This window comes from Podarcis tiliguerta, assembly GCF_965153285.1.
Source record: "Podarcis tiliguerta genome assembly, chromosome: 10".
Lineage (NCBI taxonomy): Eukaryota > Metazoa > Chordata > Lepidosauria > Squamata > Lacertidae > Podarcis > Podarcis tiliguerta.
Window position 1 is genome coordinate 2,934,010 of NC_139543.1, and position 15,679 is coordinate 2,949,688.

The 15,679-nt window shown below is 46.2% G+C and overlaps 1 protein-coding gene and 1 long non-coding RNA gene across 2 annotated transcripts in view; one reads left to right on the forward strand and one right to left on the reverse strand.

Moving 5' to 3' along the window:
* LOC310658284 overlaps positions 1–15,679 on the reverse strand; it is a 256,099-nt gene that overhangs the window by 141,030 nt on the left and 99,390 nt on the right. The window lies entirely within an intron of this gene.
* The window catches only part of ELAPOR2 (endosome-lysosome associated apoptosis and autophagy regulator family member 2), a 95,747-nt gene that overhangs the window by 49,438 nt on the left and 30,630 nt on the right, over positions 1–15,679 (forward strand). Inside the window, exons 3-7 of the mRNA XM_083399503.1 lie at positions 217–412; positions 1,394–1,541; positions 8,979–9,065; positions 12,088–12,193; positions 14,659–14,811. Of these exons, the coding sequence (XP_083255629.1) occupies positions 217–412; positions 1,394–1,541; positions 8,979–9,065; positions 12,088–12,193; positions 14,659–14,811 (690 nt within the window). The remainder of the gene's footprint in view (positions 1–216; positions 413–1,393; positions 1,542–8,978; positions 9,066–12,087; positions 12,194–14,658; positions 14,812–15,679) is intronic.

Consider the following 15,679-nt stretch of genomic DNA (forward strand, 5'->3'; position numbering starts at 1 on the left):
GTCGGTTAATAAAAATTATTCTTAAAAAAAAGAGATTTGTTTTCAGATCTGTGCTGTGGTCAACACAACTTGCCTGTAACGGATACCAGATCTGAGAAACAGGTGCCAATTTGTGATTTTCTACATTTGAGGGTTGCTGAATGCTTGTTGAGAAGAGAGCTTGCAATGGACCAATTGCTTGTGCCCTTAATCAGCTGTGCATGTTTTCCTTCTCAGCTTTCTCATGTGCTTCTGGGGAATACCTAGAAATGAAGAACCAGGTGTGCAGCAAATGTGCCGAAGGAACCTACTCCTTGGGAAGTGGGATCAAATTTGATGAATGGGACGAGCTGCCTGCAGGATTCACAAATGTAGCCACTTACATGGACACAGCCATGGGCTCAGCAGAGAGCAAAGCAGACAGCTGTGGCAAGTAAGGACCTGGGGGGGGGGGCTGTGTGCGCATGGCACACAGAGGCTTGGAGAAACCATTACAAATGAGGAGCAGTGGTGCCTCTGATTTTAAATTTTCCCTTCTCTGGTATATTTATATTCATAGGAATGTTGGAAGCCGCCTTGTACAGAGTCAGGCCATTGGTCCACCCAGTTCAGTATTGTCTACACTGATTGGTGGCAGCTCCACATGGTTTCGGGCTGGGAGATGCTGGGGACTGAGCCTGGCACCCTTTGCATGAGAAATAGGCACTCTGCCACTCCACGGCCGTTGCCCACTCTTCCTAAGTTCAGAGTGGCTTGCATGGTCTTCTAGCAGTTTCCTGTTCAAGCACTGACCAGGTCCAGACACTCTGAGCTGGAATGATGCAGCAGAACCAGTGGCTCTCATGCAATTTACGGGGTCTCAACTCATTGACTGAAATGGTAACAATGCACAAAGGGCCCGGCACTCAGAAATGTATGCAGTGGTCTTCCTTCAAGGAGTTGACACCACCACCTGGACCTCAGAAGTAGCTGTGAGAAGCAATTTAATATTATTTTTGTAGGTCCAAGACTGCCAAGCTGATCAACAGGGAAGGGGAAATTTTCAAAAGGAATCTACTGCATCTTGGAGAAATGGTCTCCTGATAGAATGTTAGTTGCAAACTGTCTTTTATTTCTAGAAAGCTTGAAAAGCAATTGAATAACATTCTATTGTCCTCCTAATGTATCAGTGAATGCTTCCCTGTCATCGCTGTAAAGGAATTATAGCTAACACAAATCAGCTGCAAAATTTAATATTTTCTAGACAAAAGAGAAGTGATGGATGAGAAGCTCTTTTATATTCTTGTCTTTGTTTTCCCAGGATTTTTACTGCAGCAGATCATTAAGTAGCATTTGGGTTAAATATGCCTGATAGATGGATATTTATGGTGCCTATATTGTAAAACAATTCTTGTTTCTGCTCATGTTTGCTCAGATCGTCATGGACTCCTCGTGGGAATTACATTGAGTCAAACAGGGACGACTGCACCGTCTCCTTGATCTACACGGTGCACCTGAAGAAGTCGGGTTCCGTCATCTTTGAATACCAGTATATTGACAACAACATCTTCTTTGAGTTTTTTGTAAGGGGGATTTGTGCACTAAATCTACACTAAGGCTAAACTGCAGAGGCAGTCTTCTGAAAAGAACTCTCGCAGCTTACTTTTGAGGCAGTTTATTGGCATCCTGAGTGTCTTTGCCTCTATGAGGCTTATCGAAATGTGAATCTGCCTTATACTGAGACAGACCACTGATTTTATTTAGCACACTGCTGATTCACAGCTGCCCCCAAAATATGCTTTGCATAGACTCATAGAATCGTAGAGTTGGAAGGGACTCCAAGGGTCATCTAGTTCAAGGCAGTAATCTCAACTAAAGCATCCATGACAGATATTGTTGTTGTTGTTGTTGTTGTTACCCCACCCATATGACTGGGTTGCCCCAGACACTCTGGGTTCTGGCCTCCAATGAAGGAGAGCCCGCCCCCTCCTTAGGGAGACTGTTCCACTGTTGAATAGCTCTTACTGTCCAAAAGTTCTTCCTGATGTTTAGTTGGAATCTCCTTTCTTGTAACCTGAATCCGTTGGTTCGGATGGTCCTTCCCTCCAGAGCAGGAGAAAGCAAGCTTGTTCCCTCATCCATGTGACGTCCCTTGAGATATTTGAAGATGGCTATCATATCTCCTCTCAGTCTCCTAAACGTCCCCAACTCCCTCTTCCTCATAAGGTTTGGTTTCCAAACCCATGATCATCTTGGTTGCCCTCGTCTGCACATGGAATAAAAGGTAAAGGTACCCCTGCCCGTATGGGCCAGTCTTGACAGACTCTAGGATTGTGCGCCCATCTCACTTAAGAGGCCGGGGGCCAGCGCTGTCCAGAGACACTTCCGGGTCACGTGGCCAGCGTGACATCGCTGCTCTGGCGAGCCAGAGCCGCACACGGAAACACCGTTTACCTTCCCGCTGGTAAGCGGTCCCTATTTATCTACTTGCACCCGAGAGTGCTTTCGAACTGCTAGGTTGGCAGGCGCTGGGACCGAACAGCGGGAGCGCACCCCGCCGCGGGGATTCGAACCGCCGACCTTTCGATTGGCAAGCCCTAGGCACTGAGGCTTTAACCCACAGCGCCACCCGCGTCCCATGGCGGCACATGGAATAGAGTGGGACTATTACTTCCCTTGACCTGGACACTATGCTTCTGCCAACTTGAGTCTTTCCCAGATTCACAGAGGAAGTGTTTATATGGTGTCTAGAGGCTGAAAAGTCTAGTTTAGCCGAATGATTTAAGTGCCTTTTGGTCATCTTGTCTCAAGCACATCAAAACCTACGGCCTGTCTCAAATGCTTGCTGAATATCCTTCCTTCCCAAAGCTGCTGGCAAACTCATGATCCAGCTTGCAATGCATGGAGATTCTGGATGCAGGAAGTGTATCCTCTATATGGGTTTGCTGCACTTGGTGGCAGCTTGCCCAAAGGCCGCTGACTATGTTGATCCCAGTGTCCGTGTGTCTAACCTCCGTGTGCGGATTCATACTGTTCATGACTGGCTGGATCTATAGTTTTTCCAGAGGGCCCTTATCGACACCTGTTTATTGAGGTGGAGGTGTTTCATGCCAAGAACCAGAAACTCCACAGCCTTTTATCCTACAGAGCAGCCAATGGCTAGTTTACAAACCTTCCAGTATGAGTGAGTTCAGGGACTCCCCATGCCAACAAATCTACATGTTGGCATGGTAAAGATATGTACAGGCCAAACTCAGCCGATAACGCTCTAAAATGTAGAGACTGTAATACTTTGGATTAATTGGGTTGTAGCTAAGGCACTCTGTCATTTTATTTACACGACTGGAAAGAGAACCTGGAACCAGGAACCACCCACTCCAGAACTTTGCCCAAGAAGTGAACAAGGGCTCCACAATTTTTTAGATTTTCTGGGTCCAGCTGGCCTTTCTTAAGGCGTGGTTTTGCCATTGCCTCAGTTAGGCTGGCAGGGACCAGCCCCTTTCTAACACAAGCGGCCCACCTTGTAACTCCCTCAGCAAAATGAAGCCCACCTGTGAGCTCCCTGACAGCCTCTCTGTCTTTACAGTCCCTGGCAGGAAGAGAAAGGCTTCTGGTGAGTCTGGCAGGCAGATGCGTTGGGTGGGCTTGCCTTCGGCTTTGGTTCAAAAGGAGGGCTGGCACCTGACTTGAAACAAAAATGTGATGTAGCTAGGGACATTTTTTCCTTCTTTTTTGTCTTTTTTGCAGTTTCCAGAGCATCTTGTGTGAAAGACAGAATTTTGGCTGGGTTCCCAGAATTGTTTGAGTGAACCTTGGGTTTTTCCTAAGTTAAAGTCAGCCAATGCATCTTTACACAAATTGCACTGCGTATGAACCGTGAAATGCAGGACAGACCATCTTGCTCACCTGCATTTCTCCCCAGATTGTTGAATGTGCGACTGGCGGGTGCCTGGGTGTGCTGTCTCTCTAATTCCCCCGCCGCAGGCTTTGCTGAGCCGAGGGAGGCGAGGTGGGTGGTGCCAACACAATGTGACAGCTTGGCAGCTGCGGGCATTGCTCTCCCGCCCACTTACCTTCCTGCACAACTCCTTCACTTGGCATTAGGATCTGCCGGCAGAAGTCACAGGAGCAAAAAATGTCTGCTCTCACCAATGTCTAAAAAGTCCGGCCCCTTTACGCCCCCGCAGCTCTGTCCCTAGCACTGCCCAGGCCCCATGATTTTTGAAATCAAAAGCTGACAACCCTGACTTGCACATTCTGCAAGCTCACAGCCAGTTCCAGCCACGGGCCAAGTGACCTCTTTCTATATGAACTCAGAAGCCTGACCACGGTCTAGCCATTATTTTAATTCCCCAAAGCGATGCTGGATCAGGGGTTCTGTGGAAAATGAAAGGGGTGGCTAACTCCGGCTGTCTGGCACTGCCATGAGTGCTGGTACAGAAAAAAATAAGGGAGACCAGGGCAGGCATCCGCATTGGGCCCTGGCGGGTTCTCTGGTTGTCAGGTGTTGATGCCCTTTGCCGGCCGGCTGTCTAATGGGCATCACAAACGCCAGGGGAGTGAGGGGAGCTCCTCATTCATGTTGCCGCCTTGTGCATTCAAACAATGCTGTGCAGGTGGCTGGATGAAGGTAGAGGAAGACTAAAGAAGTGGAGGATGGAAAATGTTCCTCTTGCTCATCTCTCCCTCCCCCCCCCCCCCGCTTTGTGTGAGGGATGAATCACTCCTGTTTCTCCTGCTGTCACAAAGGGCGTTTGGCCCTAATTAACATTTGCAGACTGTTTGGAGACAATGAGATGCGGCACTGTGGGCAGGAAGCTCCATGTGCCAGCTCCTTCTATGCGGCAGGCATGGAAACATGGGCAGAACAAGCATGCCGCCCAAGGCACCTTCCTTCTGTTGGTTCAATACCATCCATTGCCCTTCGCTAATAAGGCACTATGTGCTCACGGGAGATGTCTTTTGAGGTACTGTCTATATTTTTAACCATACCGGCTTGTTAAGGTTCTGAAAAAGGAAGCCACAAGTGATTCTGCTGCAGTTACATTAATTTGCTTCCAGATACACACTTGTAGCAGCCGCTTGGCTGGGCAGCAATTGATTTCTTTCTTTCTCACAGGAAAGCAAAAGCATCGGCTGCCTGAGTATGGGGCCCAAGAATCACTTTCAGCCAATGACTGATGTTGATCAAAGCATCCTTGATAGCTTTTCTGCACTCTGGGGGTGCCGTCTTTAAGTCTCATTAAGCAAGAGCAGCTCTAGTGTAGCAGTTAGACCAGGAGCCACTGAGGGGAAAGACAGACAGACAGACAGACAGACAGACAGACAGACAGACAGACGTGCATACATCTAGCTCCATACTTAGCGCAGGCTGGGTGTCTGAACTTGCCCAAACCTCCCCTGACTCTGCTCCTTCCTCAAACCTGAGACTCGCTTTGGGGTGTCAGAGAATTCCAATGAAAATGGGAGCAGGAGCAAAAATGGCTGGTGCTTGCTTATTTCTCCCACGTCCAGAAAGGAAATCAATCGAGTGAACAGAGTCTGTATTTGCTGCTGTTCTTGCTTTCAGTCCACAAATGAGTAGTAATTGTTTACATTTCCCCATATTTGCATTCCGTTTCCTTTGCATTGAAAATAATGGGATGGAATAATATAACAACAATATATGTACATTTTTATTTTATTTTATATTTTTAGTACCCCCCCACCACTTACAATATAAAAACACAAAAATATACAACATAGTAACAAACAAACAAACAAACAAACAAACAAACCCCAAACCCAGTTTAAAAGGCCATAGATTGTTTAATTGGCCAAAGGCTTGGGAGAAGAGGAACACTTTTGCCTGGCACCTAAAGGTGTCTAGCAAAGGTGCCAGACAAGCCTCCCTGGGGAGAGCACCCCACAGATGGGTGGCCACCCTCTGGACCTCATGCAGAGGGGGCACATGAAGAAGGACCTCCGATGATGATCTGGATTGGTTCATACGGGGAGAGGCACTCCTTGAGGTGTTGCGGCCTCTGCTGCCGGGCCAGAATTGATGCTCTATATACTCTGGGGAGCAACCTGGCCACTGAATTCTGCACCAGCCAAAGTTTTGAACCATCTTCAAATGCAGCTCCACATATAGCGCAGTGCAGTAATCTAGTTACATTTTTTAAAATTTGTGTTTCTGTTACATTTCAACTAATCTAGTTACATTGAGTTACGTGAATGGGTAAGTTACTTAATTTCACCACAGTGGACAGCGGGATGAACAATTTTTCACGGAAGACGAACTGCAGCAAAACAGAATCCGAATCATAGAATTGTAGAGTTGGAAGGGACCCCAAGGCTCCCCTAGTCCAATGCAGGAATCTCAGCTAAAGCATCCCTGGCCGATGGCCACCTAAGCTCTGCTTAGAAACCTCCAGGGAAGGAGAGTCCACCGGCTCTCGTGGGAATCTGCTCCCCTCTTGAACGGCTCTTACTGTCTGAAAGTTCTTCCTGATGTTCAGTCGGACTCTCCTTTCTTGTAACCTGAATCCATTGGTTTGAAATGGAACTGCCTGTGGAATGAAAAATGAGGCCTTCTTGCACCTCGTTTCACAAGGCAGAATATTATTTTTAGACACCATTATGTCTATAATCACCACCTTTAAAAGCTCTTTTATTTCCTTGCCGTTAGTTACTCCATAAAGCAAGGTCCAATTTTTCTGTAAGACATGGTTGTTGTTTTTAAAAAACTAATTATGTCAGTATGGCTCACATAGAGGAACTTTCCTGTGGATTTTGCCCCTATCAGCTTAGAAGATGCTCTGTCTCACTTTGTCACAGGTTTATTCTTCTGAACATTAGGGTTTCTGATTAAGCACCTCTCCCCCCCCCTTTCTTTTTACTCCAGTGTAGTTACCACAAAGATGCTTGAAATGTGAAGCTTAGGCTCCCCCCCAACCCCACAGAGGCCTCCAACATCACTGCTCTAGATGAAATAGCATGTTATTATCACTTTTCTTAAATTCCTGCTGTTACAGAATAGCCAGTCATTTTGTCTGCACTGCTATTGAACAATTTTGCTATTCTCCTGAACAGTTATTTGCTAGCAAGTAAAGTAAAAGTGCCCTGCAGGGGAGCCTCCCCCTCAGGCACGGCCACAGAAGATACTCAGGAATCAGCAAAGCCATCTCTGCCTGCCAGGCTGCGGGAGAGAGGGATGCATCAATTCAGACCAAATCAGCATCTTTTCAGTTTCCAAGTATCCATTGCAACTGTGTTTGAAAACATATTTGGAAAGTTTGGATTCATTTGCTGGATCGGGCCAATGATCCGCCCAAACCAGCATTTCATCTCCGGCCCATTCAGCCCACGGTTGCTCCCTGCCCGTGCTGGTGGCAGGTGCCTGAGGTCTGTCCCAGCACTGATCTAAGGCCTTCTGCCTTCTGATTTAGAGACTCTAAAACATAGCGGCTTCCTCCTTTTTTGCCACAGGTAATAGGGGGGAATCCCCACTTTTGCAGGGGTTCTGCCCCTGCCCTGCCTCATTCTTCCCCATTCCACCCCAGTCCCCTTTCAGTGCATTAAGCACATGATTTGCACATTAAGGAGATGCCTGCAGTCCTCTCTGGACCTCCAGGCAGATTTGAGGGAGGCAATCAGTTCAGTTGCGTGGGACATGGAACCTGGGCAGGGGGGCGCTGGAGATGCTGCGAGAGGCGTCAGGGTGCTGAATTTTGGTGTCACACAGGGTGCTACTGAAATTTGAGACCCCAAGATCTGCTGCTCATGAATCTATTCCTCCCCCCCTCCAGCAAACCCAACGCTAACTCAATCAGATCATGACCACCACCGCATTTTGTGGCAGCGAATTTCACAAATTCAGTTAGATATTGCATTGTACAATGCTTTCCTAGCCTTGAAGCTGCTGTTGATCAACTGTTTAGCACGACATGCATGTGTAACGCGAATCAAGGCCTACAGCCGTGATTGGCAACCTGTGAGCCTCCAGACCTTGTTGGACTGCAGCTCCCATCAACTCTGAGCCGTGGCCATACTGGTGTCCAGTGAATGGGGGGGGGGGCACAGGTTGCCTTGCCAGGACTAGAGGAATCCAGCTGGCTTTTGGGTGCTGCTGGAGAGCAGGACATAAGTCTTGGTCAAGTAGTCAACTCCTTACATGTAAATAAATGTGGGAGAGGAAGCAGGATTATGCTGGCCAGCCCTGTCCCCTTAAGGTTCATCACCTTTTTCATTCTTTACCGCCCCCCAAATTTGAGGCTGAAGGTCTGAAGCAGAGAGCCTTCTCTGCTATGGAGACTCCTGCCATGATTTAGGTGCCTACTTGTGTGAATGAGGAATTGTCCTATTCCAAGGGGATAGCATATCATGTGAGCCATGAGCTCACTCAATAACCTTAGGAAAGGCTGTGTTGTCTCCACTCACACTCCTCCCACCCCACTCTGGAATATTAATGGCTTAACAGTTTGGGTTTACTGGGTGGCAAAGGTAAAAAGGGTTGCAGGTCGTGCTGTGGTCTAAACCACTGAGCCTCTTGGGCTTGCTGATCAGAAGGTCAGCAGTTCGAATCCACATGATGAGTGAGCTCCCATTGCTCTGTTTGAGCTCCTGGCAACCTAGCAGTTTAAAAGCATACCAGTGCAAGTAGATAAATAGGTACCGCTGTAGTGGGAAGGTAAATGGCATTTCCATGCTCTCTGACTTCTGTCATGGTTGTCCATTGTGCCAGAAACAGTTTGGTTATGCTGGCCACTTGATGCAGAAAACTGTCTGTGGACAAATGCCAGCTCCCTCAGCCTGAAAGTATAGATGAGCACCGCAACCCCGTAGTCACCTTTGACTGGACTTCACTGTCCAGGGGTCCTTTACCTGTTTATCTTACCTTACTGGCTGGCACAAGGATTATTGAGATGCATGTGAGGGGTTTTTTGAAAACATTCAAAGTGTTACATAAATATTGCTTCTGTTATTGGCTGACAGCAAATTAACTCAATATCTGAAAGCTCCCATTTTTAAATCAATAGATTCAGAATGATCAGTGCCAAGAGATGGACTCCACAAGCGATAAATGGATGAAGCTGACAGATAATGGCGAATGGGGCTCCCATTCTGTGAGTATAATGTTTCATGGCTTGATGAACAGAATCATAGAATCGTAGAATTGTAGACTTGGAAAGGGACCCCAAGGGTCATCGAGTCCAACCCCCTGCAATGCAGGGATCTCAGCTGAAGCATCCCTGACAGAGGGACACCCAAACTCTGCTTAAAAACCTCCAAGGAAGGAGAGCCCACCACCTCCCAAGGGAAACCGTTCCACTCCTTTCTTCTTAAACCAAGGACTTTCCCAATCCTTGATCATCCTGGTCACCCTCCTCTGCACATGAGTATCAATCTCTTTCTTAAATTGTGGTGCCCAGAATTGGACACAGTATTCCAGGTGTGGTCTGACCAAGGCAGAATAGAATGGGCCTGTGACATTCCTTGATCTGGACATTAGACTTCTGTGGATGCAGCCTAGAATAGATATAGTGGAAACCTGATCATCTCGTGATTGGATGTCTTTTTCACTCTGAACCCCATCAAGGAACTGACTGATTCCCTATCAGCAACCCATACTCTCAAAAGCTTATTTCCTACATGCCCCTAGATGCTGTGGCGCTGTGGGGCATGGCTGCTTTCCCTGCAGAAGCAGGATTTAACTTCCCCTCCCTCCCATCAGCTGATGTGTGGGCAGTTCAATCCTGCTTGGTTTTGGTGCAAAAGAGTTCCATGCTGAAAACTCTCTTCCACATCCACAACCTGCAGGAAACACTCACTCATAAGCCAATGACAAGGGAGATCAGTTCTGCCTCATTAGTATCTTCATCCTACCCTCACAAGCCAACTTTGACAGGTGGGTGGGATAACCTGATGTCTATCCCTTGTAGGCTGGCAGGGAGATAGAGACAAAACCGTTTCTCCACTTGCTTCATGTGGCTGCATCACTCAAAATTCCAAAGGGTTCACTGTAAAGATAAAAAGTTCAAATTTCTGAGACTGAATGAAGGATCATTCTCAGAACCACACAGAAAAAGAATCGCCTTGTGTGCGCTGTGTGCAGGCCTGAGGCAGAGTTTCTCCTTTTATTTGCATGCAGATACCTTATCTCACATTTTTATTCCATGTCAAACCCATGAGCTGAGTAAACAGGGCAAGGCTTCATTTCTCTTTTCTGGGTGAGGGGAGAAAACGAAACCTCTCTACGTGTTTTAAGCAGACCTGTCAGTATGTTTGACTGAATTGTTTGCTCTCTGGGTCCTTTAAACTAGTTCAACAAAACTGGGGTGTGGTTTCTCAAATATTCTTGTGCCTCCTTGTCTCTTTTAGCTCCAAGGCAAAAAGTACTCTGTCTTCAAGTACTCTGTTTTACTTCTTGGAATTTGCAGCAACAGTGGGGGGGGGGGTTGTTTTTTCATTTACTCCTTGGTAGTTGCAAAGTCCGAAGCAGCAACCAGTGTGCGTGAGGATTCTTCCAGGGGTAGCTTGGCTTTGTGCAGTGATGTCAAGCTCCAGCAAGCCTTTCTGCATCGACTTTTTCCATTCAAGGAATGCTCACCTATCATGTAAAATATTGGTTGGCGGGGGCAGCCCGTCTCGTCTTGCCGCTTTGAGTGACGTGCCTTAGTGCTGCTCCCGCTGCTGCCACCCTTCTGCTAAAGCCTCACTTTCTGGGCTTGTACAGCATCTTCTGCTGGGATCCTGTGGCGTTCTTGTGAGATCTCACCGGAAGCTGCTGTTGCCACTTCTCACTTCTCTGGCAGTGGTGGCAGGAGCAGGTTTTCCACCTCTCAAGGTGGCTGCCTCGGCCCAGGGCAGCTGCACATGGGAGGGGAAAACTGGGAGCAGTGAGCAAGCAGATCATCATGGAAACTTGTCTGCAAATTCCTGCTCTCATTGGAGAGACACCACATAGCTTTCCAGGGAATCCCAAAGTTCCCTGGAGCACAGTTTGAAGTCACTGCTCTTGCCTAACATCCTGGAGTAACTATGACACCAAATGAGGCCAACGAGGAAGAGACCCCATTTGGTAAAGCAGAGTGGACGTTGGGCTGATGAACATGAGCAGCAAAATGACACTGAGAGTCCTTCCTGGACTGTTCTACTCCCCTCTGCAGATGGGGAGTTGCATTTGGAATACCTCCCTGCCTTAATAACACCCCTTCCTGAATGTAAAAGGCTAGTACTTTGGGTGAACACGTTAGATCCTTTATCCCTGGTAGGAGACATTTCTAAATCGAGGGGACTGGGGGTAGAGGGATAGCCTTGGAGGAGAAAAACCTGGGGTGAAAACGGTGGTCACCAGGGAAGTCTCTCAGCTTCACCCACATCAAAGAGCAGTGAGGAAAAATTGAGATAAAGCCACATCACAATCACAATATCTATCTATCATCTATCATCTATCAATCTATCATCTATCATCTATCATCTATCTATCTATCTATCTATCTATCTATCTATCATCATCTATCTATCTATCTATCTATCTATCATCTATCTATCATCTCTATCTATCTATCTATCTATCTATCTATCATCTATCTATCTATCTATCTATCATCTATCTATCTATCTATCTATATCTATCTATATCTATCTATCTATCTATCATCTATCTATCTATCTATCTATCTATCTATCTATCTATCTATCTATATCTATCATCTATCTATCTATCTATCTATCTATCTATCTATCATCATCATCTATATCTATCTATCTATCTATCTATCTATCTATCTATCATCTATCTCTATCTATCATCTATCTATCTATCAACTATCTATCTACCTACCTATCATCTCTACCTATCATCTATCCCCCACAGGCCTGAATAAAAATAAGATGTGCAATGGTTTTATTTGCCATTTGAAGTGAAATAATCCAGGAAGGCCTTGCTTGGTGACTTTCTGATAGTTTAGTCCCTCTCTTAATATCTGTTCTAGGAAGTGCTGGGTCAGACCATTGTGTTCTCAGGGGCAGCTCCTGACTGCGAGTCTCCCCATCCCCTTGTACGCACAAGTCTATATCATGTTCATATCAGGGTGAGGTTTGAATGACCTTTTTGTGTGTGTTTTTGTGTGTGTCTCTTCTCAGGTAACGTTGAAATCTGGCACTAATGTATTATACTGGAGAACAACAGGAATCCTTATGAGTTCTCAGGTGGTGAAGCCGGTCCTCCTGAAAAACATCACCATTGAAGGTACAAGGCAGGAGTTGGCAACCTTTTCTCTCTGTCGAGGGCCACATGCCCCAGGAACACACTGTCAGGGGCAGCCTGCTGATGGTGGGCAGAGCCAGAGACACAGTGTTCTGGATCTACTAATCCAGAAAAAAGGCTTTATCACACAAATATTCACCATGGCTGCCACATATTACAATTCCCAATTCTATGCAAGTCTACTCAGAAGGAAACTCCACTGGGTTTGGTGGGATTACTCTCAAACGTACAAAGGGGATGGGTTTAGTAAAACATGTCAAGAACCAGTGCCCTAAGACTCGGGACGCCCCATCTTGTTCGTTCAGCAGAGTAGCAGAACTTTGGCAACACTTGAATTCCAAAAAGACACAGAGAGCAGGAAATGTCTTTAGTAGAGATTTACTAAGGCATAAAGTTGGTTGCTAGCTCCCTAGCAAGGCAAAACTTACCGTATTTTTTGCTCTATAAGACTCACTTTTTCCCTCCTAAAAAGTAAGGGGAAATGTGTGTGCGTCTTATGGAGCGAATGCAGGCTGCGCAGCTATCCCAGAAGCCAGAACAGCAAGAGGGATTGCTGCTTTTGCTGCGCAGCGATCCCTCTTGCTGTTCTGGCTTCTGAGATTCAGTATTTTTTTCTTCTTGTTTTCCTCCTCCAAAAACTAGGTGCGTCTTATGGTCTGGTTCGTCTTATAGAGCGAAAAATACGGTAGCTCATTTAGAGCAAATCCAGTTTCCAGCAGTAAAAAACAAACCAAACCAAACAAATATAAATGCAAAAACAGAATAGCAGTAGGAGAAAGAGAGAGAAAGAGAATAACAGAGTCCCCTGGGCAGACAGTGTGTCTCCGGAGCGGAAGGCCTTGAAGTTTAGAGATAGCCCAGCAGGAAAAGAACATCTGTGCTTTCTCTGCCTTTGAGAAGACCTGAGAACCTTTTAAACACTCGAATGTCCCAGAATGTTTCTGGGGGCCTATGTACTTCACAAAACTTATTCCCTGACAAAACATCCATACAATATGCTGCTCTGAAAAGCAAGTGAACAGTACAGTAATCCCTTTCTGACATAAGTGTCACCAGTGGCGTAGTGTGGGGGTTGCAGGGGGGGCCGGCCGCACCGGGCGCAACATCTGGGGGTTAGGGTTAGGGGGCACAAATCCACGGGATAGGGGGCGCAAATTACTTGCCTTGCCCCAGGTGCTGACAACCCACGCTACGCCACTGTCACCCACCCCTAGCCGAAGCTTATGGATTTCTTCTTAGACAACCGGGGAGGGGGGATTTGAGCAGCGTACACACTAATCTATTTGCAGCATAAAAACTGTATTTTTCCCCAGTCTGGAATGATTCATGTTCATGCTCAATGTGCTGCTTTAAATCTAGATCCTTCTAGATCCACCAGGGTGGGTGTGGTTACTTCGCCAGCGTGTGAACTCCCTGCCCCTCCCAGTACATTATCTACATTTCTCCCATGCCCAGTCGCTGAAGAAGGAAGTGCCTCTTGCCATTTGTCCACCCCAAGCAAACTAATCTTAACTAACAAGCACCACCACCAAGTGGCAGGGCAAACCATCAATGAGAAAGTGAGGTTTTTAATTTAAAGGGAAAAACTAAAGGAAGTACATGCTGCATACTTTGTGTATCACTTTCCTTTCCACAACAAGCTTCTTTAGGTTGGGAGAACATAATACAGCAAATTTGTCTTGTTTTGTGCTATTCCTCTTTCTCACCGCCATCTGTACTGGACTTTAGTTTAGACAATATGCCTTTGGAATGCCTCAGTTACAGGACGACTGCTGACCTCTGTTGGGGATAACTAGATTTGCAGTGATACCAATATACGTACTGTATACCTAGAAGATTTGCTTTTAGGATTTACAGGAGCATGGGAGTACTCCTGGAAGTGAAAATATCACTTTGCGATATTGTCATCAGAAGCAACTCATAAATGGAACAAAATAAATGAAATTCATATGCCACACCTTTCTCGGTTTCCATGCAGGCACACATTCCTTGTCTTGTGGCAAGTGGCTTTGGAACAGAGATTCCACTATAGTTTGGGATATATTTAGGAACATGCATCCTAGAGCAACACATTCCAGAGGTGTGATAAAGTCAATCATTGACAATTAGGGGTGAATGAATAAGTTTTTTGGTTTTTTTTAAACAGACTTCATGTTACTTTTGCATGTCTTCTTTCTGCAAATAGTACACATATTGAAACATTTTTATTTAACATTTTTATTTCAAAATATGTATTTTGTGATATATTTTATCTGAAAACATGCATTTTTAGATGCATTTTGTTGTGTTTTTTTGAGCCAAGTAGTGTATCACAAAATTTTTAAGAAGCGTGAAGATAAGAATGCAGTGTTTGGATACTTCTTTCCTTAAGTCATTCTGAGCCTGATGAATTGGGTCTAATGCTGTTCTTTGGGGGAAGCCTTGGCTGAATTGCATTTGCTTTATAGGAGTGGCCTATACATCTGAATGCTTTCCCTGCAAACCTGGCACATTCAGCAACACGCCAGGCTCTTCCACCTGCCAGCTCTGTCCTCGGAATACATACTCTGAAAAGGGTGCCAAGGAATGCGCCAAGTGCCAGGAAGAAACACATTATGCAGGTATCGTGGAGAGATCCGAAAGGCTGGGTCCAGTTCAAATTAACCATAAACTGTCATGTCAGAATAGGATTTTGTAGCCGTGTGTACAATTCTGATTTGTGGTTATTTTTGTCCCCTCCAGCCCCAAAATGTTGTATGAGAATGTCCTGTGATATGTCCTGAGGAGGTTGTGGAAAGGGCTGCTTCATAGATGAAGTGGTGTCGAGAGATTCTAAAGAGAATTTGCCCTTAAATCTAAGATAGCAAAGACATGTGGAGGACTGCAAATAGTTTTCCTAGAGAGGGTCTCCTTGAAAAGGATTTGATGATTGGTTCAAAAATGCTGGACTCTGCTGTCTCCTCCAAATGGCGTGGCACCTCTCTGTGCATGCAGTTTGGTCTGGGGAATTCAGGTCTCTCAATAGAATATACAATGGGGAGGGCTGTGGGTCAGTGGCAGAGCATCTGGCTTGCATTCAGAAAGTCCCAGGCTCATGTGAACAGGATCTCAGGGTCCGAGTAGACCACAAGCGTAACATGAGTCAACAGTGTGGTGCAGCAGCAGCAGCAAACAAATGAACGAACAAACCCAAATGCTGTTCTAGGGTGCATCAACAGAAGTAGAAATCAAGGGAAGTAACAGTTTTGCTTTATTCTGCTTTGGTCAGACCACACCTGGAGTCATAGAATCATAGAAGTGTAGACTTGGAAGGGACCCGAGGGTCATCTAGTCCAAGTCATTGCAATGCAGGAATCTCAGCTGAAGCATCCATGACAGACACCATCCAACCTCTGCTTGAAAACCTCCAAGGAGGGAGAGTCCACAGCCCCCCCCCAAAGAGAGACTGTTCCACTGTTAGCAACCCTTACTGTCAGAAGCCCTGTGTCC